General features: G+C 44.9%; 1 protein-coding gene across 3 annotated transcripts; it reads left to right on the top strand.

The window, feature by feature from the left end:
* The first annotated feature begins 33 nt into the window (after positions 1–33).
* LOC131672329 (histone-lysine N-methyltransferase 2C-like) lies at positions 34–27,742 on the top strand. Of its 3 annotated transcripts, none has more exons than XM_058949474.1 (35): positions 34–814; positions 1,840–2,088; positions 2,163–2,340; positions 2,438–2,611; positions 2,685–2,915; positions 2,994–3,237; positions 3,311–3,428; positions 3,506–4,449; positions 4,526–6,449; positions 6,529–6,823; positions 6,900–7,117; positions 7,193–7,317; positions 7,850–8,887; positions 10,564–10,699; positions 10,760–10,890; positions 10,976–11,756; positions 11,830–12,012; positions 12,097–12,318; positions 12,392–12,676; positions 12,752–13,261; positions 13,331–13,587; positions 13,981–14,133; positions 14,625–14,982; positions 15,103–15,290; positions 15,448–20,596; positions 20,732–22,195; positions 22,422–22,862; positions 22,932–23,199; positions 23,281–23,495; positions 23,569–23,783; positions 23,843–24,217; positions 24,307–24,660; positions 24,736–25,704; positions 25,776–25,958; positions 26,056–27,742. In XM_058949474.1, exons 2-35 carry the CDS (start codon positions 1,872–1,874, stop codon positions 26,146–26,148), a joined length of 18,636 nt encoding a protein of 6,211 aa, XP_058805457.1. In that variant the 5' UTR covers positions 34–814; positions 1,840–1,871; the 3' UTR covers positions 26,149–27,742. The 3 variants fall into 3 exon arrangements, with proteins under 3 accessions (XP_058805457.1, XP_058805458.1, XP_058805456.1); XM_058949475.1 differs by having other exon boundaries at positions 22,419–22,772; XM_058949473.1 differs by having other exon boundaries at positions 22,419–22,862.
* Positions 27,743–27,754: the final 12 nt, after the last annotated feature.

Raw genomic sequence — 27,754 nt, 5'->3', positions numbered from 1 at the left:
TTATTATTAATCATCCCTTTGTTTCAAATTTGACAAAGCTTCTTCGAGGTATGAGAAGAGTAATGAAAAGAATATGAATACATTCTTATTGTATTTTTTGAAATGTTTTATAATGAAAAAACAGTTAAGTTTTTTAACAAATATCATTTGAATAAGGTGCTACAAGCACAATCGGAAGCAGTCGCCGTTGTTGAGAACCGTCAGGCGTATATACGAAGCGCGACGAAAGCGTCCACACCGTCCAATGCTAACTTCTGATTGGCTGAAACTGATGGTTATTTTGCTAGGCGCATGACGTAAGCATGTAACCGACTTGTTGATTGGTGGAGAAGGCGGGGAAGGCCGTGATTATTGGACAAGGATCGAGAGTCGCGTTGCGATATTGGGGTATCAGGGAGCATGTGTGTGCTTATGCATACGTATGTGTGAATGCGTGGTGGATCGAGCTCGGCTGCGAGTGCGAGAGCGATCGCGGCTCTGTGGCTGACTGTATATCTGCCTGTGGACTAGTTGGTAATTTGGTGTCGCGCCTCCCGGCTGCGTGTGGACGTGTTAGCGAGTTGACGCTTCCCCGAGTTGGCGAGCAAGACTCAGGAGAAGGCAACTCAGGCTCGCTGCTTGGCGCGCGCGAACCATCGGTGGATCGCGACTGGAACGACGGCGACGTCGACGAGTGCTAGCTGTCGGCATTGTTCGCGTTGGCAGCACCATGTTTACTTGGCCGACGAAGCCAAGCAGTGGAGCCGAGCACCAGGATTGTTGGACGCGCGACTCTGGCGAAAGGCACTTGAGGAGGCAGCAGTAGACGCCACAGGTACCTACACTTTTTATCGCCGTCTCCCTCTCTCTCGTTCTCTCTTTGGCCACGGCCGGTCGCTCGCGCGCACCAACCACACTATGTACGAATGCGCGTATCGTGACCGTAGCCGTAGCGGATGCGCGTGTGTTTATAGCCTGCGAACCCTGCTGTCGTTGCTGCTACCGTTCAGACGGTTCGAAGTTGCACGGCATTTGGCAATGGCGCGTACCCGCGAGTTGCAGCCCCAAGGGCTTCGACCGAAGCCGATTCCGCCGCCCCTGCTCGACTGCACCGCCCCACGACAGAGAGCGCGTATACACTGCATACAGCGATCGCTCTGTTCGCGGACACGGAAAGTGCATAGCAGAGAACGATGCGTGTATGATATGGTCAGGGAAGCCGCCCAGGTCTTCTGCTTAGATTTTGCATTGTAATGTAGCGTACGGCTCCTACGATGTCATAGCTCTTGCACAGGCGGTGCCCGCGACCGATCGTTCTGTTTTCGTAGTCGATCGGCGAGTTTACCGAGAACGGCTTGTCGTTACCGCCGCCACAACGGTACGTTGCACTGGACCACACCGTAGCACATCGGTCGAATCGATGCTGGCTGAACGTCCTTGGACGCCTTCCTCGCTCCGCCAACACCGAGCTCCGATTTCTAGCCTTACTATTACTACAGTGTTTCCTCGATACTGCTTCGCGCCCCTCCCCCTCTCGCACCTTTTTTTACTTGGAGATTGCTGATCGCTAGATAAGAATCGCGTTATTTCACCTTTACCCTCGCTAACTGCCTTTTGTTTTTGTATTTACGCGTATTCTGCTCCACTAATCTCATGCAAAATATAACCTGTTATCCAGTACTTATGTTACTTTTATGTTGGTACTTTTTATTGCAAAAAATCTTTTTAAATACTTTGATCTATTCGATAAAAACATCGCGGTCCTTGTATCGGCAATGTAATTACTAATCAGATATTTCAATATCAATTTATTAATTGAATTATTATGGGTTGTAACTTACTTTTTTAAATTATATGTAGAATTTCACATTTTCACGTGAGAAAAAAGTGCCATGGATGATGAAGAGCGGTTGGAAGGAGAGGAGGAAATGGAGCTTGATGATGCTACCGATGGTGAAGATGATGACGAGGAAAATTCCGGTATACCAATTTCCCCTGCAAATTCTGACCAACTGCTTGGTCCTCTGGCAACCCCGAGCATAAGTCAGTGCCTTGGTTTTCATGCAGAAAGTCTAAATAGCAATGCTCAAGATGCATACAACACAAGCTGTACTTTACTTTTCCATGATATCTTTTAATGTACATTGATCAATGATTGATTTGAACTATTTTCCTTTTTTTAGTCTCTGCAGAGGAAGTTGTCCATGATCCAACCTTACAATATCCAAACTTTTCTCTACCTGGTGGAAAGCCTCTATACAGACGTGGGCCAGGTAGACCTCGAAAAGAGCGCCCACCTGGAGTCCCACGTGGCAGTGGCTTGCGAAGAGGATTTGGAAGAGGTTCAACAAGGGGAAAAGGGTACGGTTGTTTTTTTTTTATTCACTTGTTTTAATTAAAATGAAATAAAGTCTTGAAAGCCAATAAAAAGTTGAATGTAAACTTTGTTGCTACTTAGGTTTGGATATGGTAGGGGCATACCACGTCGTACTAAAAGTAAAGATGATGATACGCATTCAGAATCGCCAAGCCCATTGAGGATAGGAGATGATACATCGATTGATGGAGAATCTTCTGGCCTTGAGAGATCTATGCCTGCTCCAGAAGAACCTCCATATTTTCAGGAACAGTGGTAAGTATAATTAGTCTATCTTGAAACATTTATTTAAGATAAACGATATAGAAATGCAACTTTTTCTCTTCAGGCCTGGAAAAGTTTGTGCTCTGTGCAATTTGACTGAGAGAAGTCAATTGGGTCAAGGTGAACTGTTGAAACTCACAATACCTGATGATTTTACACCTCAAAAAAATAGTAATCGTGAAGAAACTCCTGAAAGTCTTGTTGATGTGCCTAGTTCGGGTGACAAAAGTCCCCGCACAACCAACAGTCTTGGAGCCGTGACGTGTCGGAGGCAAAAAAGTTTAGCGAAGTGCAGGTACAATATATATACATCCATATGTATACACACACACCTGTTATTGATCATCCATTATTAACAATGATCAATTTGCAGAAATCCTAGTCTATCCAATTTTACGGAACCCATTGAAGAATTAACTATAGTAGGTCATTCTGAGGAGCCTGATTTGGGAATTATTTTTGAAATGACTGGCCATTATTACGTTCACCAAGCGTGCGCTCTTTGGACGGGTGGTAATCAAGACATGTCCACGGAAATTATTAGTTTATCCATTGTACAGGCTTCATCCCGTAGATGTGCTTATTGTTCCCGTTTTGGAGCAGGCATAACTTGCAAAGTAACAGTCAAAGAACAATTACGAAAGAAAAAGGAAAAAATCTTTACTCTAATCGAAACGATTTGCTTTTCAGGTGCAATCGTGCAACCGCTATTTTCATTTTCCATGCGCCGCAGCATCGAGCTGCTTTCAAGACATCAAAAGCTTGACGTCGTTTTGTAGTCTACATTTAGGGCAAGTCCCTCTACTGAGTGAGTATTGCAGTTGAGATTGATGAGTATGGTTAAGGTTTGTCATGATTTTAATTATTCGCTTGTCGATATTACAGTAAACGGAGACGGAGACAGTATAAAGTGTATGACATGTTTTGGCATGGGCGATGTGTCGAAATTGGTAATGTGTTCAATCTGTGGACAGCACTATCACGGTGGTTGCATCGGACTGGCATTATTACCGAATGCTCGTGCAGGCTGGCAGTGTATCAATTGTCGTCTATGTCAGGTATGTCGGCTACCTGAAGATCAGGCTAAAGTGATGACCTGCGAGCAATGCGACAAAGCTTATCATCCTAGTTGTTTAAGACCAATTGTGACTTCTATACCGAAATATGGTTGGAAATGCAAGTGTTGTCGGGTTTGTACCGATTGTGGATCACGAACACCTGGTGCCGGTCTGTCGTCGCGTTGGCATTCTCATTACACAGTTTGCGATTCTTGTTATCAGCAGCGGAATAAGGGCTTCTCTTGTCCAATCTGCAGAAAAGCTTATCGAGCGGCTGCTTACAGAGAAATGGTTCAGTGTAGTAGTTGTTCAAAATTTGTTCACGGTACATGTGATCCTGACGCGGATCCATTGACCTATCAGCACCGTAAGGACGCTAAACCGGATTATGAGTATGTTTGTCCTCATTGCAAGAACAATGCCCTGGTCAAGCGCAAGGACAACATCGAGGACTACGGCGTAGAGTCTAGCCTGACCGCCTCGCAAGAGAGCTTGTATGGGGGCGACGGCGACTCCTCCGAGATGGACTTCCAGGGCAGTTCAGAAGATGCGGCAGCATTCTATTCGATAGGATTAGGTAAAGGAAAGCCTTTTTGTGCCTCGAAAATTGCCAAGAAGAGACTTGGCCTTAGCGGAGGTTTAGTCGGCCGACCAAAAGGCGTCGGAAAATTAGGTTACCAAAAACGACAGAAAATGACCGAGTTTCGAAGAAAGAGGGGCCCCAAAGCTAAAATGCGAGGAGTTTTTGGCGTCCCAAGCGTGAGTCTACAGGTAATTTTTTGTTTCGACTCGCTCCTTCTTTACAATTTTTGTCGATTTAATGATTTCAACTGTTTGGTTTTTGCAGAGACCTGCCTCGGACTCGAACTCGAAAGAAGAGGAGCCCGTAAACGAGAATAAACTGGTGTTATGTTCGGCAAAGGACAAATTCGTGCTGTCGCAGGACGTTTGCGTGATGTGTGGCGCGATAGGCACCGATCAGGAGGGTTGCTTAGTGGCCTGCGCTCAGTGCGGTCAGTGTTATCATCCCTACTGCGTGGAAAACTTCAAGCTAACCAAGATGAAGCTAATGAAAGGTTGGCGCTGTCTTGACTGTACCATTTGTGAGGGCTGTGGCGAGCGCAACGACGAGGCCCGGCTGGTGCTCTGCGATGATTGTGACATCAGCTATCACACGTACTGCATGGACCCGCCGCTCGACTATGTGCCCGCCAACGAAGAGGTGTGGAAGTGCCGCTGGTGCGCCCAGTGTCAAACTTGTGGCTCTAATGATCCGGGATTCAATTCCGGCTGGCAGAAAAATTACACCCAGTGTGGACCCTGCGCTTCGCACTCGACCTGCACGGTGTGCAACGACGACTATAGCGAGGGCGATTTGATCATTCAGTGTGTACAGTGCGAGAGGTGGCTACACTGCATGTGCGACTCAATCAAGACCGAGTTGGAAGCCGAAAAGTGCGCTGAGGAGGGCTATAACTGTGTGCTCTGCCGGCCAAGGGACGTGCCGCCTCCCCACCTGCACATGACCAGCAGCAAGGTGTCATTTCTCAAGTATCAACAGCAACAACAGCAACAATACTTACAACAGCAGCAACAGCAAATGCAGCAACAACAAATAAAACAACAGATGCAGTCGCGCTCGCCACCGCCAACGATGCGCAGTCCTGATATCGAGAGACCTATCAATAATCATCAACAGTACCTAGTCGAGGGAGTGGTGCTGTCGGAAAGCGGCATGCATCACATCAAAGCACTGATGGCCGAGCACCAGATGGCCAAGAAGAAAAGGCGGAAGCTCAACGGTCCGAACGCTCCAGTGCCGGCCGTGATCCCACCGCCTAATGCCCCGTTGGACAAGGATGCCGACATAATGGCGACAATCGAGTCGGTGGTGGCCGGTGGTAGCCTGGATAACTCGCTCGACGACGGTAGCGGTAAGTTGTTGGATCCGATGGAGGTCAAGGACGAGCCGAGTCAGGTATACAAGGAGGGCATGGTCTGGACGGCTCGTGGCGATCAGCCGCCCCCCGAGGGCTTCAGCCTCTTCACCGCTGAGAACGGTATTACCGTGCTGAGGCGCAAGCGTCAGCGAAATTTGCAGAAGCTTGGCATTGGTGGTTTCATTGTCCGTCTGCGGGGCACTCGTAAAGACAAGGATGATGAGGCCGAGCAGCCGCCACCATCCACGCCGGTGGCGGGCGAGAACTTGCTTGGCTCCGGTGCCGATGACAAGCCGCGCAGAAAGCCCCAGCGCAGGAAACCAAAGACTAAGTTGGCCGAGTGCTTTCCTGTGTATATGCAGGAGGCATTCTTCGGCAGGAACCTCATGGACACTACCAAAGACAAGGAGCTGGAAAGTAGTAGTGGCGACTCGGATAACGAACGCGCCAACTCGACCGGCGGCAACACCGACACGATACAGTTATCTCGGGATGAGCTGCAGGCAATGGAGCAGCTTAAGGCTTCCAAGCAGGACCGTGATGAGCAGCAGCGAAGTTCGAGTGCCGGCCCAGGTCAGGCCACCAGCCGACCGACGGTGCCCATCAAGCGCGAGGAGGCCGTCAAGGAGGAGGTCAGCGATCAGGAGGCTCTGGATGATATCTTGCCCATCTCCGGCGATCTTCTCGACAGCGATCTCGTCAATATCGATGATGATCTAGCCAAGGCTACCGCCTGGGACGAGCTCGAGCAAGCCCCCGAGTCCACCAAAGACGAGCTGCCCGACATCTTAAGCCCTCATTCCATTTTAGATTCCATGGTTCGCGATACCGGTATGCAATAAATGAACAAACTAAGTAATCTTTCTCCATCCCTGTCATGTGCATCTTTTAATTTGGAATGTTCTTTCAGGGCTACCTAATATGGCTAGTCACGATGTGGAAGAAATATTCAAAGGAGTTCTCACGGACGAATCTCAAGAATCGCGGGAATCTTGCGGATATCCTGTACCAACTCAAGCACCACAAACCCAGTCTTCCACTACTCCTTTGATTTCTGCTTCACCTCATCCTGCTAACCTACAACCAGCTAGCGCGCCGATGAATAGACCACCAATGCCCGTCTCCATGCCCGCTACTGGCCAGTCTACTCTCAATTCGCCCATGAGTTTCCCACCACCTTCGCCTTACCATTCCGAGTACAGCAAGTATGTTCAACGATATTAACCAAATATGTCATTCTAGTTGCAATTAATGTATTTTATTTTCAATGCATCATTACAGCAGTCCTACGTTCAGTCCTGCGTTTTCTGAACCACCTAGCCCATGGGTGAACCCAGAGGACGAGACCGTCATTCCTACAGGCGTTACAGCTGCTATCACCTATAACCAAAGAAATAGTTTAAAACTGGAAGCTGATGAGACCTTGGGCAACGGGGCTACGACAGCCTCAGTGTTGTATGCCAACATGAATCATCCAGAGTGGAAGTCTGAATATCCAGGTTAGTATGGGCATTTGTTACGATTTATTCATTGCTAAATGCAGCATTTATAATAACAATGTTTACTGTTTATAGTCTGGTCGGAACGTCATAAACAAATAGTGAAAAAATGGCGAGCTTTGCCGCCGGAAAAGAAAGCGCCTTACGTAAGCCAAGCTCGAGAAAATAGAGCAGCAGCTCGCATGAAGAAAGCTCAACAGGTAATCACTTGCTTATTTCATTCGTAAACTGATGTTGTCTCTTTGGTGAGATGCACTCGTACCCAATGCGTTTAACAAACAAGTCAAACTAATAAACTGTCAGGGATATGCAGATTATAGTTAAATTGAATTTCATAAAAGGCTGGTGATCTTATGTCGATAACGTTGACAATTTGAATGAGCGTTCCCACTGTGCTGACTTAAATTTGTCCTAATACTTACATGTTGACCTTTCCCACTTTGTTCGGCGTGAATTGTTTGTATCTAACACGACTAACTCAAGAGCCTATCAATGTTTTCAAGTTCCTTAAACGAGTGTCCGAACAGTGTTCAAGCTCAAATATCAGTCGATAATTGAACGAGCGAGCAACTTGAATCTATATATAGGACATTGTTAATTAAAATCTGGTTAGTGAATCGAGAAGAAAACGAGTAAGCGTAAGCCGATTTGGTTCAAAAGAAAAAAAAGAACGAAAGAAAAGAAAAAAAAGAAAAGATGTGTGAAGAAATTGGTGGCCGTTGACCCTCACAGATACCGAAGGAGTCGTCGCCGAGCACAAAGCCAGCGACGGCTGGGACGAGCACGGGGACGGTCGGTGCGATCCCTCAGAAAGTAGCAGGGCAGAGCGCAGTGCCTCCGGTGGTGGTGATGGCGACAAGCCAGAAGCCTGAAGCCGGCCTGCTGAGCTCGCTCAGCGATCCGTCGGCGGCGGGTAAGGAGCAGAAGTCACAGACAGCGGCGCAGGCGGACCCGATCAGCAGCACGACCGCGGCAGTTGTGGCCACGGCGGTGGCCCAGGCGGCGGCTCAAGCAGCTCAGGCCTCGCAGTTGATTGCAGCCGGAGCGCCCCAGATAGCGGAGGTGTGTGCGGTGCAGGGAGGATTGACGCAGCAGCGCCGGCTAACAGCATCTCGCTCTCCAAGTTCTTCCCCAAACTCCACACCACCCTCTTGCTCGCCCAGACCCCCGTCCTCCTTTGCCCCTCACCTCATCAGCAGCCCCCTCGTGGCCGGCGGCCGATCGAGTGAGCCGGCAAGCGCCTCATCGTCATCTTCTTCTGTCTCTTCGACTTGCTCTTCTTCTTCTTCCTCCTCGTCGTCGTCCAACTGCTCCACCTCGTCCTGCGGCGAGGCGTCACTGGGCCCCGGCGGTCCGACTCCACCACCAGCTCCCACGCTCTCTCAGCCGCAGTCACACTCACTCTCGCATTCGCAGTCGCATCCACAGTCGCAATCGCAATCACAAAGAGCATCGCCTCAGTCACTTCCGCCGCCTCTCCCGCCACCTCCACCGCCACCACCAGCCCAACCCGTACCACCTCAGCGTAGTCCCCTGGCAGCGGTGGCAACGCCGCAAGCATCGAGTGCCAGCCAGCAGCAGCAGGCGCAGGCGGTCTCGGCGACGGCGACCGCTGCTGCTCCTACGCGCCAATTCTCCTCGGTAGACCATCAGATTAGAGTGCTCACTCCGTCTGAGATAATGCGCACCCTCCCCTCCCTCTGCCAGGAGCACTACGACCCGCCACCCACCGCAATTATTCACACTGTACCTGTACAGCCCCCGGTTATGGTGAGCCACCTTCACTGTGCCTTGCCGTGCCTTGCCTTGCCTTGTCTTGTCTTGTCTTTCAGTCTACTGTTTTGACTCGACTATATTATTGCTTCTACGTCTAATGTATTGCCTTACTGTTTATCGTTTTTATATACCTATACACTATTATGTTTTTTACATCGTCGTCTTCTTTCCCGTTACTTTTCTCGACCACGATTATCTTCTTTTGGTATCTACTTTTGTTTTTCCTTTCAATCGATTTCATTTGACGCCGCGTTCGAGCTTCTCGAGATTTACCTTCACTTTTTACTCGTGTATTTTGTCCAATTCTTTGATTTGAACGAAGTTTCTTACCGATCATTCCGAGCACTATTCTGTTCGATTGCTTTCCTTGTTCATAACAGCAACAGTTCTGCATTAAGCAGTACTAGCATGGCCAACAAGTTTTTGTGAGGAGTTCAAACTCGATATACGCTAGCTGATAGAGAGAAGTTAAGAATTAGTTTTATTTTATTTGTTTAAACATTTCATTTTTTCACTCCAATCGAGCTAATAGCTAACTCGGATTTTTCCACATTTTCAAACATTTTCAAAAACATTTATCACATTTTCAAAAACATTTAATTTTACACACAAATAAACGTGTACTTGTTGATTGAAACATTTTTTATTTGGAATGATTGTAATAGTCTATTATTTGATTTTAGAAAATCCTTCGTTGTGTCTCCTGCGACTGCCAACTGATTCGTAATAGTATTTTTATTTGTCCCAAGTTTAGTCACCCACGAATTCCTACCTTATCGCGTACCTTGTGGCATGAGTAGTCCAAGCATATCAACGCATTTCATAAAATTCATCGATCATTCATCAAACTACATCACATCCAAACGTTTTCATAAATCCTCCATGTCCTTCTTGTCAAACTACTAGTCCTTCTCTTATTTTTTTTCTTTTGTTGGTGGATATGGTTATTCTGATTTTAATTGTAGTATTGATTGGTTGCGAATATATTTGCTGCTTCTCGTAATAAAAGCGTAAATGGTGTGCGTGTGTGTAGATTTTATTTCAACTTCTAATTCTGTATTATCTATTCTGGTCAAATTTACACATCTACCAAAGTATCTATTATCTTTAATTGAATGGCGTATTTATAAGCACCACAAAAACAATATGATAATGATTAAATTACAGTTTGATCTGAAAACTATTGATTCACAAACTAACATTTGAAATGAAGATCTACTACTTTTAAACAATGTATATCACTACACTAGACCAAGTAACAAATGTGCAATAACAAAACTAATTTAGTTACTATAAAGAGTAAAAATTCTGTATTAAATGATGTTTGCATGAATAACTATTCTTTAAGCTTTTATGACAGGCGTACATATTGAAACTATTGAGTTTCTGTTTTGGATGGTGGCTGGTCATCAAACTCATATTTTGTAATGCACTAAATAATATTTTATTTGGTTTTATTTAGCAATGCGTTAACTGCTGTCTTCTGTAATCGTTGCGAATTTATGTGTAATTGGCTGATTTTCAAAAGTTTTTTTTGGTTGCGACACTTTATTTTCACGCAAAATTGTGCTAACGACATTACTGAAAATGTGTTGTTGAAATGTCGGTGCTGGAAATGCAGTGTATTTGTGAAATTAAGAGTTATAATATAACTGAATGAATTTCGACAGGAACAAGATAAACTCGCGAATAGAGATCGATCGAATAGAGAGGCAGAACAGGAGCGTCAATGGAAGCAATTGCAAGCTATACGACAGCAACAGGCGCAAATGCAACAGCAAGTAATTCATGATCAACGGGCGCATGGTACGTTCAACAATGGTAATTTTCGCAGAAACAATTGTATAAATATCGAATCATGTAAAGATGGAAACTTGGATTTGCAATGTCGCATCGTTGCAGCTATTGCGAGGGTACATCGACAACTCAGTGATGACAGCACTCCCATGTTGAGCAACGAAAATCAAACGAGCATGAACTCGTCCTTAATAACTCAGGTACTAAGATGAGCAATTGCATTTTATTCTCAGTTATAATATTAATGTCCTTATTAAACGAAATATTAATGTCCTTTTTACGCAGGACGGTAATCAAATGGGGCCGATGCTGCCTCAACAGCAGCAGCTGGGCCCTCGCGGTCAATTCGCCGCGCCGTCGATGAAAATGAGCCGAGGAGTCGCTCCGCCGAGTCCGCATCCAGGTATGCCTGTACGACTGTCTGGGCAGCAACAGCAGCAACAGCAGCAGCAGCCTCAGCAGCAGGTGGTGCAAGTTGGTCGACCAATGCCCGGCATCAGACCTGGGATGCCAGTCAACTTCAACCAACAGCAGCAGCCACCATCTCCCTTCTCTCCGCAGGCTCCTCAATCTCCTCACGATTTTCCACAGTCCCCGGCTGCCGCGCAACCGCAGACACAAGCGACCGAGCACTTTCAACGTTTCGATGGCACCGATGGTTTCAGTCAAACCTCCCCCGCTCAGTCCCGGTCTACTACGTCATATGCGAGCTCTCCACGCGGTGAAGTCTTTGCACAACCACCCGGCACGCCGAGGCCCAGCTACGGGGCAGCCTCTGCTGGGCGACCAGTGGCTCACGTATACGCTCCTTCGCACGTATCGACGCAACAGCACTCGCATCAAAAACAACCGCCTCCGGCGATTCAGCCGCCGCCCCCGCCATCGCCTATTATCGGTAGCCCGGTGCAGAACTACCTCTCGCCGAGGTCGGAACAGCGCGTGGAAGCTCAACAGAGCGAGCTTTTCAACCAGCAGCCCGAAGTTAACCAACAGCTCAGGGATTTGTTGCAACGTCAACAGCAGTTTAACAAAGACATGAAACCCGTTAACCAAGCTTGGACTCAAGGTTCGCCTGACCATAACTCATATTTTTCTTTAACAGTTTCATTTGACGTGCTATTGTTTTTTTTTCTATTTAGATGGCCAAAATGCCGGTGAGTCGCCTCAGCAGCAGTTCGACGCCGGCAATGTGCAACTGCAGCAACATCCGCAAAACACAGTCAACGTTACGGCCGAAGGTACTTTTAGGCAGCCTCTTCCTCCAGGAGCTGCTAGGCCACGAATGCCCATGCAACCAAATATGCTGATACGAAGTCCTATGGGTGAGTGCACTTCGGTTTCAGTACATGTCAAACATTCCACTAGCGGTAGTTTTTTTAATAATAGTGTCATATTAATTACGTCAGGTCATATTGCCACTCCACGACAACCAGGTGTGACAGCTATCGACACTGCGAGATTACAAGGATTAGATCCGAGAACAAGAATGATTTTGCAAAGGCCACCGGTGCCAGCTAGCATTGTGCAGCACTTCCAGAATAGTCAAATTATGCAGCAACGTATGACAGGACCAAGACCTCCTATACCGGGACAAGAGAGCTTTGAACTTGTTCAGCAACGTTTTGTCGGTAAGCAATCGATATTTTTACACACTATGTCACACCATCAAACAACGCTATTTCTAATTAAAATATTTATCAGCCGAAGCAAACCAAGCACAAAATTTAGGTCAACGACTTATAAGACCCGGTCAAAATGCAATGAATCAGGGAGTTCGTTTAATAAATACAGCAGGTATGGTGCGACCACCGATTTTACCCACAGTCACTGAAGCGAACGTTACCATGTCTGAAACTTCGGAAATTCCGGATAACGTGACAGCTGAACTTGAGAAACTTGAACAAGAGGGAGCGCCCATGGTCGAAGTTGAAAATGTTAGTGCAATATTAGGAGATGACTTAGGAGACGACGACGACGAGCTTTTAGGTAACATCTTGTAGTAATCATATCTCAATATAGAAATTGCAGAATTTTATTTGGTTTCTATTTCATGTTCAATAGCTGAAATGGGAGCTGACTTCAATATTCTCGAGTACGCTGATCCTGAATTAGACCAGTTGACTGGTGGCGAAAAAACCAATATATTAGATTTGGATCTTGAACAAGATGAAGTTGAAACAAAGGATGAGAAACATAAAAAAGATGTAAAGGATGATAAAACCGCGGGCGTTGTCGATAGCGCTGAAACAACTACAAGTACAATGCAAGCATCTACTGGAAATTCAAACGTCCTGACCCAAGTTCAATCATTAGCACCAATTAATCAAGGTGCTCAAGTGACTCAATCGCAAATGATGTCTCAAGCTCATCCGCAGGCTATTGCAATGCAGCAACAAATGCATCAGCATGTGCAGCAAGCGGTAGCTATGGGAAGACCCATATTGCCGGGAACAAGGTTATTATCTGATGATGGAACCATCGGTGTTGTTACTTCAACCAATTCGGTCACCGTTAGCTATCCTTCCACTTTCCCCAACCATCCACAACGTATTCCACAGCAACATATACAAGGTAACATACAATTGTACTGTCAAGAGATTTAACATAAACGACGAATTTGGAAATTCTTTTTTTGTTTAGCTCAACAGCAACAACAGCAGCAGCAACAACAACAACAACAACAACAACAACAGCAGCAGCAGCAGCAGCAGCAGCAACAACAACAGCAACAGCAGCAGCAACAGCAGCGACTGGGAATGAGAGTTACCGGCATTCCAAATGTCGCGGGTCGAGTCGTATCAGTTAGTTCAATGATTGGGGCTAGAATGCCTTTGGCGCTACCGCCGCCTCCACCTCCATACCCTGGACCGCCACCGCCTTATCCAGGACCTGTACAAGTACGTTCTGTTTGCTTTTCATAATTCTTCAATTGCTGTACTATAATTATATTAACATTTTTGTTATCAAGTTTTTTGTGACTTGGCGATAAGACTATAATTAATGCTTACAATGTTTCTTGTGTTTCTATTGGCAAAATTCATTACTCTAATGTTTCATTGCATCATTCAAGTACGGTTTAACTAAAATATTCAAAATAGCTCTTTTAGCACCGAAATTCTAAGGACTGATATATTGACAGAGTACATTAGGTGAAACAAAATATGAGTTCCTGAAAAGTAAACAAACGGATAAAAGATTAATATGCGCGATAAGATAGAGTATTGAGTGTAAAGTGGTGTTTCGGTTTGGGTGTTTTTTTTTGCAATGCGTTGGTGTTGGTGCATGTTTAGATGGGACTATGTCAGGGTGATCGGGGTTTGCCGCGACCCCCCACGCATATGGCGCATGCCGCTCCGGTGGCGGCTCCGTCGATGACCCCAACGGTACCTTCTGGTGCGTCATCTATGACACCCCACCCCCATCGAAGACCCTTGCTTCTGCAGGTGAGCAAACTCTGGGGTATCACATTTCGAGTAGTCTTAAATTATTTTTTCCGACATTCAGTCCTTTATAAACGCAATGGATGAATTTAATCGATCAAGCTTTTCAGTACTAAAATCACATTTTCATCTTTACTAAATAAGCTATTTTCAATTCGTTTACATTAATAGGATACTCTTGAACACTGCATGGTTTTAACGGTTGAATTTCTTTGTATGAGTAAAAGTCGTCTCGCTACAAAAGATGTTATTTCATTCTCGGTAGAGCTATAGTTGCATTCATAATTTCAGAGTGTTAAATAATATACAAAATTTATACGATGTCGATAAAAATCACTGCAACTCAGCTGGGAATGTGCGAGAAGAATCGAACCTTGCTGCTTCGGGAGACGACGCTCGATTCTTCTCTCTCGTTGTATAATTATTCGTGCAAGATGCTTAAATGTTTTTCTGGCTTGTTTCATGATTGAAAATCTGAATTTGACAAAAAGCAGTCATTCTCACAGGAACAGCCGTTGCTCTTGGAGGAGCTCTTGGAGCAGGAGAAACGCGAGCAAGAAAAGCAGCAACAGCACCACCATCAACAACAGCAGCAGCAAGCCGATACGACGGCGCCAACTGGCACTCTGCTCAGTGACATCGAGTTCGAGCGACTGCGGGCCGACGTTTTGGCCTCGGGATCTCTTACGTCGCCTCCACAAAGTATAGCTGTGGTGCAAGCTACGACCAATCCAGTGACAAGACCAACAGTTGCGACCGCGTCAAATTGGCAGCAACCGACCACCACTGATCCTGGTAAAGTCGTCGTTCAAACTCAGAGGCAACCCGTCAATACCCCGACCGCTACTGAACGTTGGTTTCATTTCTTTTCGATTTGTTTATGTCTTTCATTTAATATCCAGAATTTTAATTATATGAATTTTTTTATTTTCATCAACATATTTATTATTTACTTTGTTAACTTTATTTCAGCGAGAGTGCCTGCATTTAATATACCTCAAGTGCAAGCCCCTCCAGTACCTCCTGACAATATTGTCACTGAACAAGATCGACAAATGCAGGTCCAGTACGAACAGTGGCTGAACCATCAAAATCAGATTTTAAATCAGCAATTAAAGTATTATGAAACGGAGGTTCAAAAACTTCGGAAGGTTAGAAAAGTGAGTCATGGTTTTTGTGTGCGCTTGCAATAGTGTCTTGATTAGTAAATGTTTTTATTTCAATTTTATTTAGCTTCTTATGATAATTTACATATATTAATGTCAATAATTCGAGTACATCATTATGGTTTGGTATTTGTTTTTGTTCTGTCAACAGTCCCTTGGAAGTAAACAGAGACAGTGCAAAAAGTCTGGTAATGAATTAGGTGAGAGCGACGCGGCTGAACTTCAAAGAATCGTTAGCGAATTAGCAATATTCCAGAAACATTTCGATCAGATACGTAAGCAAACACGGCAGCATACTAACCTCATTCAAGATTATCGGAATAAGCAACAGCAAAAGTCGGCACAACCGCAGAACGCTGAATCCTGTTCCCCGATGATGTCGCCCTCTCAACATTCATCACCAATGCACAGTCCAGCTGGGCTAATGTCACAAAGTCCCGGTCCAGGCAGCGTGCCGTCCAACATGCTTCAACACTCCCCCGCTGCGTCCATGGTACAACATAGTCCTGGCAATCCCCATTCGAATCCGGGCACTATGTCGCCGCACAGTAGCATGCAGGCTTCTCCGCGCATCGGCACCCCTCACTCTCAGCCCGAGGAGAGCCCTTTCAGTCCTGGCACGATGCCTTCGCCGGGGATCGCCGGTCCCGCGGTACAAAGGATGGCCTCACCTCAGCACCGCGCCATTGGTAACGGCCGACTGACCACCAGTCCCGGTGCCTTCGCTCCCGACGGCCAGCAGATGCGAACTCCGCAGCAAATGCACTCCGTGTCGAGTCAACGCTTCGTACGCCCTGGCTCTATCGATGCCGGCCCTCGCCCCAGGATGCCCATTCAAGGCCAGATGATTTACGGTCAGCGTGCGCCGTTGGACAGTTCTCAACCAACTCAGCCGCCAATGCTAACTCAACAGCAGCATCAACAGATGCTACAGCGCCAGCAGATGATTCAGCAACAGCACGATATCAATGTCCAAATTTCCCAAGACAATCAAAGCATGATCACTCAACGCAACATACAAATGATCCAACGGCAGCAAGCGTTGCACCAGCAACAGCAGCTTCAACAACAGCAGCTTCAACAACAGCAACATCAACAGCAACAGCAACATCAACAACAGCATCAACAACAACAGGTGCAGCAGCAGATGATGCAAAAGCCACCAACGAGTCCTATGCTATCACATCCGGCTTCGTCTCCCAGCCCACAGTTGCATCAACAGCTGCAACAGAATTACAACCAGCCACCGAGTTCGCCGCACCCAATGGTTCAGCAGACTATGGGTTCGCCCATGCTACAACAACAACTCAGTCAGTCGTCGCAGCCGTCGAGTCCGATGGGTACTCGAGTGCAAAACCATCCACCCAACTCGCCCATGGTCTCCCAATATCAGCCTCCCAGTCCACTGTCGAGGAACCATCCGTCGACATCACCGATGCTGCACCAAATGACCGGCGGCGCTCATCACCCTCCGAGTTGCCAGACGCCTAACTCATCGATGCCGCGAAGCCCCATGGTGGGCGGCTCACCGATGCAGATGCAGCGCAGACAGTCCAGCGGCAACAGTCCGGCCATGCCTGATCGGCCGCAGAGCGTGGAGAATCCCGGCACCCCAAGGACTCCACATACTCCGCTTACGCCGCATTCCGCCTACAGCTCGCAAAACTCGAGCAACCATTCTATGAGCGATCAGCAGCATCTGCAACAACAGAATTCACAGGCTTTACAGCAGATGCAGCAGGCTCACCAAGATGCTGGCTTATCGATGGATCTGAACAGCAGAGGCGGCGGCGGTGGCGGCAGCAATCCGCACAACCCCATACCACTGCCCGTTCTGTTTGGCAGGTATGGATACTTCAAGCTGGGTCTTCGAGGCGGTTCGCCGATGTGGTCGTCTAAAGCTGAGACGAGCAAAGGCAAGACCGCCGAGTCGCAGTTGACCGGCGCGGACGATAAGCCCAATACCTCGTCAGTGGTCCATCGAAAAACCGGCATTCCGCAGTCTAAGGTCAATTCGCTAGTATGCGCGGACTATAATGACTTCGATGATGATTCCCACACGCCCCCGCAAACGCCTCCAACCACTGCCGATTCCAAAGCAGCCACTTCTTCCATAGCAAACAGTGCAATGGCACTAGATAGTCCTAGCGATAAGGGCGAGTCGCTACCGGATACGGTTGATTACGACGACGACAAAACCATCATCAATGCCGAGGTCACGTTGAGCTCCACCGCACAGAAGGATAACGATGACATCCCCGTCATCGAACAGTTCGGCGACTCGGATTTGGATATTATATCCGGCACTCTGGAGGCAGTTGACCAAGAGCAGTACGTTCTCTTCGAGTCAGATTTGTTGTCCGTCGACAGCAATGATTCACTCGGCAATGCTTTAGTCACCACGAGCAACGAGGATCATGACTTTGTTCAAATTCTGGAAATCGAGCATACGGAAACCCCCAACGACGATTCCTCCTTTAGCGAGGAGCTATTATCCTCTCAGTCTTCCAGGAACAAAAAGGGATTACATCTCGATATTGTTCGGGCAATGCCCGTCGGTAAAAGATTGGTCACTCTCACGGAAACACCCGAATCGCCAGACGAAGACGACCTTACCGTTGATCCGTCACCAGGAATGTATATTGAACAATCGCCCGATCAAGATCTCCTTGTAACTCTTACTGAATCAGACATTGTCATTGTCGAGTCCACGCCAACTAACGATAATTCTCCAACTAAATCAACTTGTGACGAAGAAGGCTCGGAAACCAACTCTCAAGATGCTGTGAAATTAAAAGACGTAGAATTGACGACTTCCACCCTTGAATCTTCAGTAGCTATCAAAAGTGCGCTGTCTCACTCCGAAGAAATGAAAATAACCGAAGGCACGAAGGAAAAGAAAAGTTTTACATCTTTTACATTCGCGGAAAAGATTCAACAAATCTCTCCAACCAATCTTGTCGTAACAAATGTCGCTAAACCAATCGCTACAAGTTATTCCAAGTCGATTCCTACCAGCGATGTCAATGTTGCTGCAACAATAAAACCTCTAACTAAGGTCAACACAGTATCGTCTACTATAAAAGGATTGCTTACTAATACAACAGCTTTGAGTCAGAAACAAATAAATGCGCCAATTACGCTTTCCAGCAACGTCACTGATGCTAAAATTCTTACGAAACTCAATCAAAGCACTACAAAAATTATCCCAGCAACTGCCGTTCAAATTGGCAAACTTTCAAAATCTCAAGAAATTGTTATAAAAAGTATGCAGTCGAACACGGGCCAATCGTCGGGAAATTTACGTGAGAAAACTGGAACTGTTGGTCAAACAGTTCTGACTGTACCTGAAAAACTAACTATCCTCAGCACTGTACCAGCCAGTCAAGTTCTTCAACAAAAAGCCTCGGCAAAATCTACTGACAGACTGCTGACTACAAGTTTGAAAATTGCCAATCAGTCTAATCAAGTCAAATCTGTTAATAAAGCTGAATTAACGAAACAAGAAAATACAAATAAAAAATCAACATCTCATCGGAACTTCATTATTTCTAGTGAAATGAAAAAAGACGTAAAAGTATCAGTTACGCTGAAGGAAGATAAAAAATTAGCTGAAGAAGCCAGCAGTATCGCTTCTACATCACAGAAAATCAATAACACGAACAAGGCGGAAATGGCAAATACTACCGATGAATTGGAAAGTATGCTAGAAGCTATACACAATCCTGCCGAGAGTACCGTTAATGGCGAAAAAAAATCCAACAAATCTAAATGTAATAAGGACGTGAAAACTTTGAAAAGATCATCACCAGTTACCGATCATCTTTCTCTTGTTAATATATTAGAAAACGACATTGAAGCGAAGGAACCCAGTAAAATTCAAGCGTCAAATTCCGATAGTATCGACAAGATTAAAGATGAGCGAAAAGTAACAACAGCGGGCAAACCCACTGACAAAATTCGAATTCAATCATTAGCTACGACTCAAAGCAGCTCATCAGATGCTTCTCTAAAAGAAGTAAAAAGTGTGATGGAAGAGTCTTCCGAGGATATTCTCGATATGCTGCACAATATAATTTCGTCTAAGCCAGAAATGCAAGATGATAAATCGGAAAAATCGAGTCTTATGTATCAGCTGGAAGCGCCACTGGAAGCTTTACCGCTAAATATTTTGCAAGACTCTATAGCAGATTTGGAACAAGAACCGATCTCAATTGCGAGCGTTGAAAAAATTTTACCTATCGAAAAGAAAGACACGCTATCCGGAGCAAACGCTGCGATCACTCAACCAATCAATGTCACAGCTACCAAGAGTTCACCTCCTCCGATGACTCAACCCGCGAATACCATTACTACAGTGCCCCATCTCTCGCCTTTGTCTCAGCCAACGGAAATAAAATCTAACACCGAAAATGCAAGCGATCAGCTGAGGAATTTGTTGTCGTCTGTACACGCGTCCCAGAGTTACACCGAAAACGTTCAGTCGCATATCGCGACATCCGCGCTAGGAACGGCAAGCGCAACAGCGGCAACAACAGCTTTAGCTTCGCGATTGCTAACGAGTATTAGCAGTGCGTCAGCAAACGCGAGCAAAGCAGTGGTTGCTAGCAGCGAGGTAGGCAGTAGCAAAGAGACGATCAATGCCACGAACGTCGCGCCAGTACCAACATCGACACCTAGTCTACCTAAACCTTTAACCAACATAGTTTCGAGTCGACCTGCTAACTCCAGCGGAGTCTCAATTTCGTCAAACGCAATGCTCAATGCGATGCTTTCAAGTACTACCTCCATTAAATCGTCAGTGGCTGGTAGCAATCTACGATCCAATACAATACTCACCTCGAGCAGTAGTTTATTGAACTCCGTGATAGCACAGGCTGCCGTGCAAAGGACTTCCAGCAATAGCAGCATCCAAACCGTTGTACATGCTAGTGTGGCTTCTACCACACCTGTGTCTCGCTCGCTAGTCAACGTCAGTTCGGCTCAGCAAAGCAGCCTTGTTGCTGTCACGCAGATTGGTAGCGTTCCCGCCACTAGCAGTAATAGCGGTGCCACAAGCAAGGTTCCTTCTGTCGCCGCTAGCGCCACCGCCAGCAGTAGCAGCAATACCGCGAGTAAAACTCTCGCTATTCCGACGGCTCTGTCCAATGCGATCAGTCTCAGCAACACCAGTATTCTTCAGTCTACACTGTCTCAAGCGTCGACTCTTCTTCACACGCAACTCACGGCTGGGCCCTCGCAATACAAGTCTCCCGGGACCTTGCCCATAGATAATAAAGGTGCGGATGCGGATTCGCCGGGTAATTTCACTCCTGTTTTCAAACATTAATTAAGTCATTCTAATTTACAAAGTCTTGCTTTGAATTTTCAATGTACGATTTTCATTTTTTCGTTTAATATTTATATTAATATTTGCATACTAATTATTTTTTCAGCAGCAATGAACAAAGGTTCTCAAGCTAAGAAAGATGTGGAGGGAGTGCTACAAAAAGTTACTTCAAGCGAAAAAACGTCCGCAATCAAATCGGAATCAGAAAATACAAAAATTTCTGGTTCGCATAGGATGGAAGATTCTCAAAACGTTTTACTAAAACAATTACTACAAAATACAGCCTCTACAACTACCTCTGGGTCGAGTTCTTCAACGCAAACCGCTAGTTTTCCTAATGTGCCCTCGTTAGAAGCTCAACTAGCAAAACCCGTACCTCCGACTCCATCGTCGCTAATACCTCCGCTGTTGGACGAAATTCCAGTAACTAAGCCAGCAAGTACAAAACAAGTGTTAACTCGAGAAACGTCATTTTTATCTCAAGTTGTCAAGCCGCAAAGTTTTCCCGTCAAAGATGAATCCACCAAACTAACTCCGGCTATCAACTCGCCTTTGCCTACAACTCTTTCTAAAACAGCTACCGAAATGACAGAAAAGCAACTCAGAGCTTCGCCAGTTCTACCTCAAATCACTCAGCAAACTACCAGTACTGTTTTGCCAAAGCAAACCATTTTGTTAGCAAAATCCACCCTCACACTTACGGATAAGTCGACGATGTCGCAATTAGAAACAAACTTGCTACAAAGTTCACTCAAATCAAGCGTTGATACAGTTGTTAGCGGTACTGTTCAAGTTCAGAAACAACCACAGCAAACTTTATCACCATTACCACTGCAGCAGCAGCAACAGCAACAGCAACAGCATCAACAGCAACAACAACAGCAGCAGCTACTGCAGCAGCAGCAGAAGCAACAGCAGCAGCAACAGCAGCAACAACAGCAGCAACAGCAGCAGCAGCAACAACAGCAGCAACAACAGCAGCAACAACAGCAGCAGCAGCAACAACAGCAGCAACAACAGCAGCAACAACAGCAGCAACAGCAGCAGCAACAACAACAGCAACAGCAGCAACCGCATGTACCGACACCACCACAAGTCATGCGAGTGCCTACACAAGTTGATCAACTGCAGCCACAACAACTACAAATTACGGGAGTTACGGCAAAAGTTACGGTTTCTGCTGAATCAAAAGAGACAACTCCGAGTACGAGTCCGTTGCAGAGCAACAATTTGACCATAACTCATCCCAAATCTGTTTCTCCCGCCGTTCAGAGGCTTCCCAATACAATCACAAACGTCGTTGCTCCAGTCGCCAATGAACAGACCAAGTCGCCTCAACAGATTAACACAGTGCAACCAGCAGTGCCTCAAACGATGGCTCCGACAGTGGGTCGTCAAGTACAGCTGCCACAGGGTACAATTGCGCAACACACAGTGCCTTTAAGCGAAGTTAAGAAGGAAGTTAATGACGATATCCTCTCCAGCGGGACCCCCGCACAGCTAACCGATACCAAAGACTTTTTATCTGCCAAAGAAGAACTGATGGACGGCTCCATCGACGATAAAACTGGTATGTAGTGCATTGCTTTTAGTTATTTATCACCGCTAATCGATCGCCCGTAATCTTATATTACTTGTGTTTATTCAATTGGATTATCCTAATTATTCGATCTCTATTTCAAAATCCTTGTTTGTATTCATTACACGAATTGTATCTGTTCTTTCATGACAATTTAACACTTCATAATATACCTACAATTCATATTGGAAATCTATAATTATATCCGTTTCAGTAGATCTCAAAAAATTGAAAAGACGCCAATATCAACAAAAGCGACGGCAAAGTCAAGGTAAAGATGCATCGATGGCGTCTCAGAAAAAGCGGCCGAGGAAGGTGTCTCGCTTGGATGAGGATTACGATACGTTTGTTGACAATCTTATGGTGCAATTACGGCAACTTCAACCTATGGCGGTTTTGGAGCCACTTTTAGGAAAAAATTATGGTGTCTGTCCGATTTTCGGCTCGGGTGATTTATCAAAATTTGGCGGCCCAGTCGAATACAATTCTAGAACTGGAGAACTCATTGGCTCATACGGACGTGCTCGACTTCCCGGAATTTCCGATCATTACAATACACAGCCTTTCGGTGAGTTAGAACCCTTACTACCACTTCCACCAGTTTCAACTCAAAGAAGCTTCTACGATCAGGAGTTTCCACCGCTCAAGTTTGATGACAGTGAGTAACTTCCCGCGATCGCGTTATTCATTAAATAAATAACTAATTTCCACTTGCGCTCATTTACAGCTGATGATAAAAAGGAAAATCTTATGGCACGAGATGTTGATACACCTGATACAATAGTGAGCTCGTCCTCACCAGAATGTGTTATTCCTGAATACATGCATCGATATCCTGGACTTAAACTAATTGATGATGAGTCTGATGAAGAAACCGAATGGCTAAAGAGAATATCACCAGTTATACCTATCATATCTCCTATTCCAATTCGTTTGAAACCAGGAAATATCAAAGATGCCGCGAAGCAAGACAAAGAGAACGTTGGAATTACAAGGTACTTTATTCGATCACGTAAAATCAGAATTTGTCGTATAAGCGCTCACGATTGCTCAATGGCATCAATTTTTTTCTGTAGGTTAAACAAGTCGCTGTCTAATACAATCGAAAATGGAAATGTCACTGTTACGTTAACTCTCAACAGTCAAGCTGCGGATGATATAATGGGTGTACTTAAAGATTTAGCGAATATCTTGAATATTGCTCCTCCGAATGGTTACCAAATAATTGAGCGGACAACGACTCCGCCAAGTCAAAAGCTAGGACTATTTAGAATTAAAGGAAAGGATGGAGGTAAGTTATTGCTACAATCATTTGACAAGAGCTCTTTCAGTAGCTCAAACTCTGATTTGCAATCATTTTTTAGCACCGATTGATATTCAGAGTATATTGAATGGAGCAGCTAAATTTTGTCGTCACTGTGATGTTGTGATACTTAATAGCCTAATACGAAAGAAAGTTTCGGAACTACCATTTCTTAGTAAAGAAGAGACGGATGGTGATGAGTTATACTTCTGCACGCCGCATTGTTACATGCAATTTGCATTAATGCATCGGACACCCAATACAACTCACGATAAAGTAAGTCATTTTTAAAAAATACTTTAAAAGCATCTTTAACAATTATATTAATTATCTAGGCTGCTGCGGTTGTTGATCATTTATGTCAGAAATCGGACTCGAAATTCTTAGAGGAAGACATAAGAAAAGCACAAGAGAAGACATTTTTACTTAAACATTCGATTGGACAAATAGAACAAATGGATGTGGATTCTGCAGAATCAAATGTTGAGACTAAAATAAAGAAGGAGAAGGAAGATTTCGAGAATAAAAATAATTATATAGACGATAAAAGAGCCAAAAAGCATCCAGCTCCAGAAGATCAATTACTCGGCCCAGCGGAATTACAGCCACCGCCTAAGCTTTTTAAAGGAAGCCGGTACAAAAGCTTCACATCTGGTGTAATGCACCCTGCTGTGAAGTACAAAAGACCGACCGACCGTGAAATCACAGAGGTACTTTGTTCGTCTCGCTATTCAGCGAGTATTAACAATGCTATTGAATGAGATGTATATAATAAGTTTGTTTACCTCTTTGTTTGCAGATGCTTTTTAGAATGAAAATTACTATTACGTTTTCGGACAATGGCGAAGATACGCGCCGTTGTATGTTCTGTCAAAACGTGGGCGACGGTGCCGCGGATAATACTGGAAGACTTTTAAATTTTGACGTAGACAAGTGGGTTCACTTGAACTGTGCCCTGTGGTCTGAAGACGTGTACGAAACAGTGAACGGAGCCCTAATGAATTTGGATATTGCCTTGAAAAACTCGAAAGATGCAATTTGTATTCTCTGCAAGCAAGCCGGCGCAACAGTAAAATGCTTTAAAATTCGCTGCAGCAGCTATTACCATCTCGGCTGCGCGGTCAGAGATGGCTGTGTATTTTACAAAAACAAGGTACATAAAATTATATAGTGATAGGAAAAAAAATTTGAATGGACGTATTCTAATAAATAAATGTGGTATTTACAGAGTACATTTTGTTCGCAACATGCTTCCAAGACGGATAAGGACAACGAGCTTACTACACTGTCTGTTTATCGAAGAGTGTACGTGTACCGCGACGAAAATAAGCAAGTCGCGGCGGTAATGCAAAACAACTCGGATCACAACAACCTACTGCGAGTGGGTAGCCTGATATTCCTGAATGTGGGACAACTGCTTCCCCACCAGCTGGCTAACTTCCACACGCAGAATCACATTTATCCGGTCGGCTACAAGATCGTGCGATTCTACTGGAGCATGCGGCGGCCGAACAAGCGCTGTCGCTACGTGTGCTCAATTCATGACGTGTCCGGCCGGCCGGAATTCCGAGTGTTGGTGCAGGAGCCGTCCCAGGAGGACGTGGAGTTGCGCGACGCCTCGCCCCGGGCGGTATGGAACCGCATCCTTGAACCTTTGGCGGAGCTGCGCCGCAGTTCGAGCACCGTACAGCTGTTTCCGCGCTACGTCACAGGCGAGGACCTGTTCGGTCTTACTGAGCCGGCGGTCGTGCGCGTGCTCGAGAGTTTACCCGGCATCGAGACGCTCACTGACTACCGATTCAAATATGGTCGCAACCCGCTGCTCGAACTGCCATTGGCTATCAACCCTAGTGGCTGCGCTAGAACGGAGGCGCGTCTTAAGAACCAGCTGCCATGGAAGAAGCCGCACACGCAACGCACGGCCTCCTCGGCACGAGCCACCTACGCCCCCGCTTCGAACAGCTCTGGAGAGCTGGCTTGTCCTTACTCGAAGCAGTTCGTGCACTCCAAGAGCTCACAATACAAAAAGATGAAGCAAGATTGGCGTAACAACGTCTACTTGGCCAGATCCAAGATCCAGGGCTTGGGCCTCTACGCGGCGCGAGACCTGGAGAAGCATACTATGGTCATCGAATACATCGGCGAGATCATTCGCACCGAGCTAGCCGAGACCAGAGAAAAGCAGTACGAAGCGAGAGTAAGTAGATTAGCCGCCCGACATCTTGCTTGATCCCCCGAGTTTGCCTACCAATTATACTTGTTTTGCAGAATCGTGGAATTTACATGTTCCGACTAGACGAGGATCGCGTGGTGGACGCGACGTTATGCGGGGGACTCGCCCGCTACATCAACCACTCCTGCAACCCCAACTGTGTCGCTGAAATTGTCGAAGTCGAGCGAGATATTAGGATCATTATTTTTGCAAAAAGACGAATCTCACGTGGCGAAGAGGTAATATACACAAGCAAACACACCTACAAAAATACTAGTACCTATGATACTATGCTCTAACAAATTATAACACTCTCTCTCTGTCTCTCTTTGCTAGCTGGCGTACGATTATAAATTTGACATTGAGGATGACCAGCACAAGATAGCATGCGCATGTGGAGCGCCTAACTGCCGCAAGTGGATGAACTAAAAAGTCCGATCCACCGTTGTTATTGTTGCTACATTAATGAATAGGGTTTTCAAGGAGAAATAAAATAAAATATATAAATATATATTATATATGAAATAGGCATTATTTAATTTGTAAAGTGCCATTGCGGTTCAATTAAACAATGTTATAGTGAAGTTGGTGCTACGCCATCACGACATTCCTCCAAAGTTGTACAATATTAGTTTTACTTTGTATCGAATCGAAAGATTAATCAACTGTATATTACTGCGATGATCTTGGAAGGAAAATGAATTAAAACGCGACGTAAGTTTTTCTGAAAATGAACTGACGCCCGCGTATGTGTATACTAGAGAAGTTTGTATCTTTGTATGTTAAATGGAGTCGACCGATGTTGACATTGTTGTAAAATAGAAATTTATTAAGTATTATTGCATATAAATCGCACCGTAAATGTACATAAGTAGAAACATACATTATTTTGAACCACCAGAAAATTATGTAAAATAACAAGTACTATAATATAACATTGTACACGATTATACGATAATAAATCCGTATAAAATTTAATAAAAATTTTGAGTTTCCGTTTCAACGCACTCCTCCGCGTCCGCAACCCTTTGACTCGTAAAATAAGATAGGGATCAGTCAAACAACATTTAATTAGATTTGAAATTTTAATCCATCGATCATACGTCAATCAACCAATACTTTGCTATATTTACACTGCTGTACACGACTTTATACAGATATCAGTTCTAAATAAATAATGAAATGAACTTTCGCAGGTTGAAAAATGTATTTTAGCAATGTAGGAGCAATTATTTACATTTTCAGTCAAATACTTAAAATTATTTGATTTAAAATCCACAAATTGTGAAGTCACTCAACGATACTATGATAAAAACATTGTCACAAATTTTGGCAGAATATATTAATGAATATTAAAGGTTCTACGTACACACGTGTGCTTGTAATACTTATAAAATATTTTGATCATTAAAAATGCACTTCTTTGGCGTAAACATGCTTTATGCAGAACTAATAAATTTTCTCGCATAAAAACAAATAATAAATTATAGTGTTCAGTGGACTCTATAATAATGAATTTTTAAAAGATCATTGAAAGTTCATTTATCAAATGATGAATATGATTTGTCACATAGTTGAGATGCACTTTTAAACAACGCACTACAACATACAATTCAGAAGATGAACGTGAGCTTTACAACTTAGTATCTATTGAGTATATAAATTTCAATAATGCAAATCAAATGAAATATTTTCCTTGTGATTAAGTCAATTAAAAAATATTAATTGCTTGAGAATTGAGCATGGAATTTCATGACTAACGCGATTCCGGCAATGCCAATAATTTAAGAATTTATTAATATAATTGCTTTTATCAGGATTATCATAAGATTTAAGCATAATCAATGGCTACAGTTTGCCATTGATATGTCTATTGTCCACACTTAATCGATGATAACTGATTTGACATAAATCTGTTGATGCGTTTGTCGAAATGACTGCTTACTTTATTTCGATGTAGGCAAGATGTAGATGCAATGAGATCCATTGTAGAGAGGAGACTGCTTGGGTACTATTAATTCAATTGGCCGCTGAT

Source organism: Phymastichus coffea, unplaced genomic scaffold (assembly GCF_024137745.1).
Source record: "Phymastichus coffea isolate CEN01 unplaced genomic scaffold, Cenicafe_Pcof_1.1 PCOF00148, whole genome shotgun sequence".
NCBI classification, from domain to species: domain Eukaryota; kingdom Metazoa; phylum Arthropoda; class Insecta; order Hymenoptera; family Eulophidae; genus Phymastichus; species Phymastichus coffea.
The sequence above is the reverse complement of the archived record's forward strand: the minus strand, read 5'-3'. Positions and strand labels throughout refer to the sequence as shown.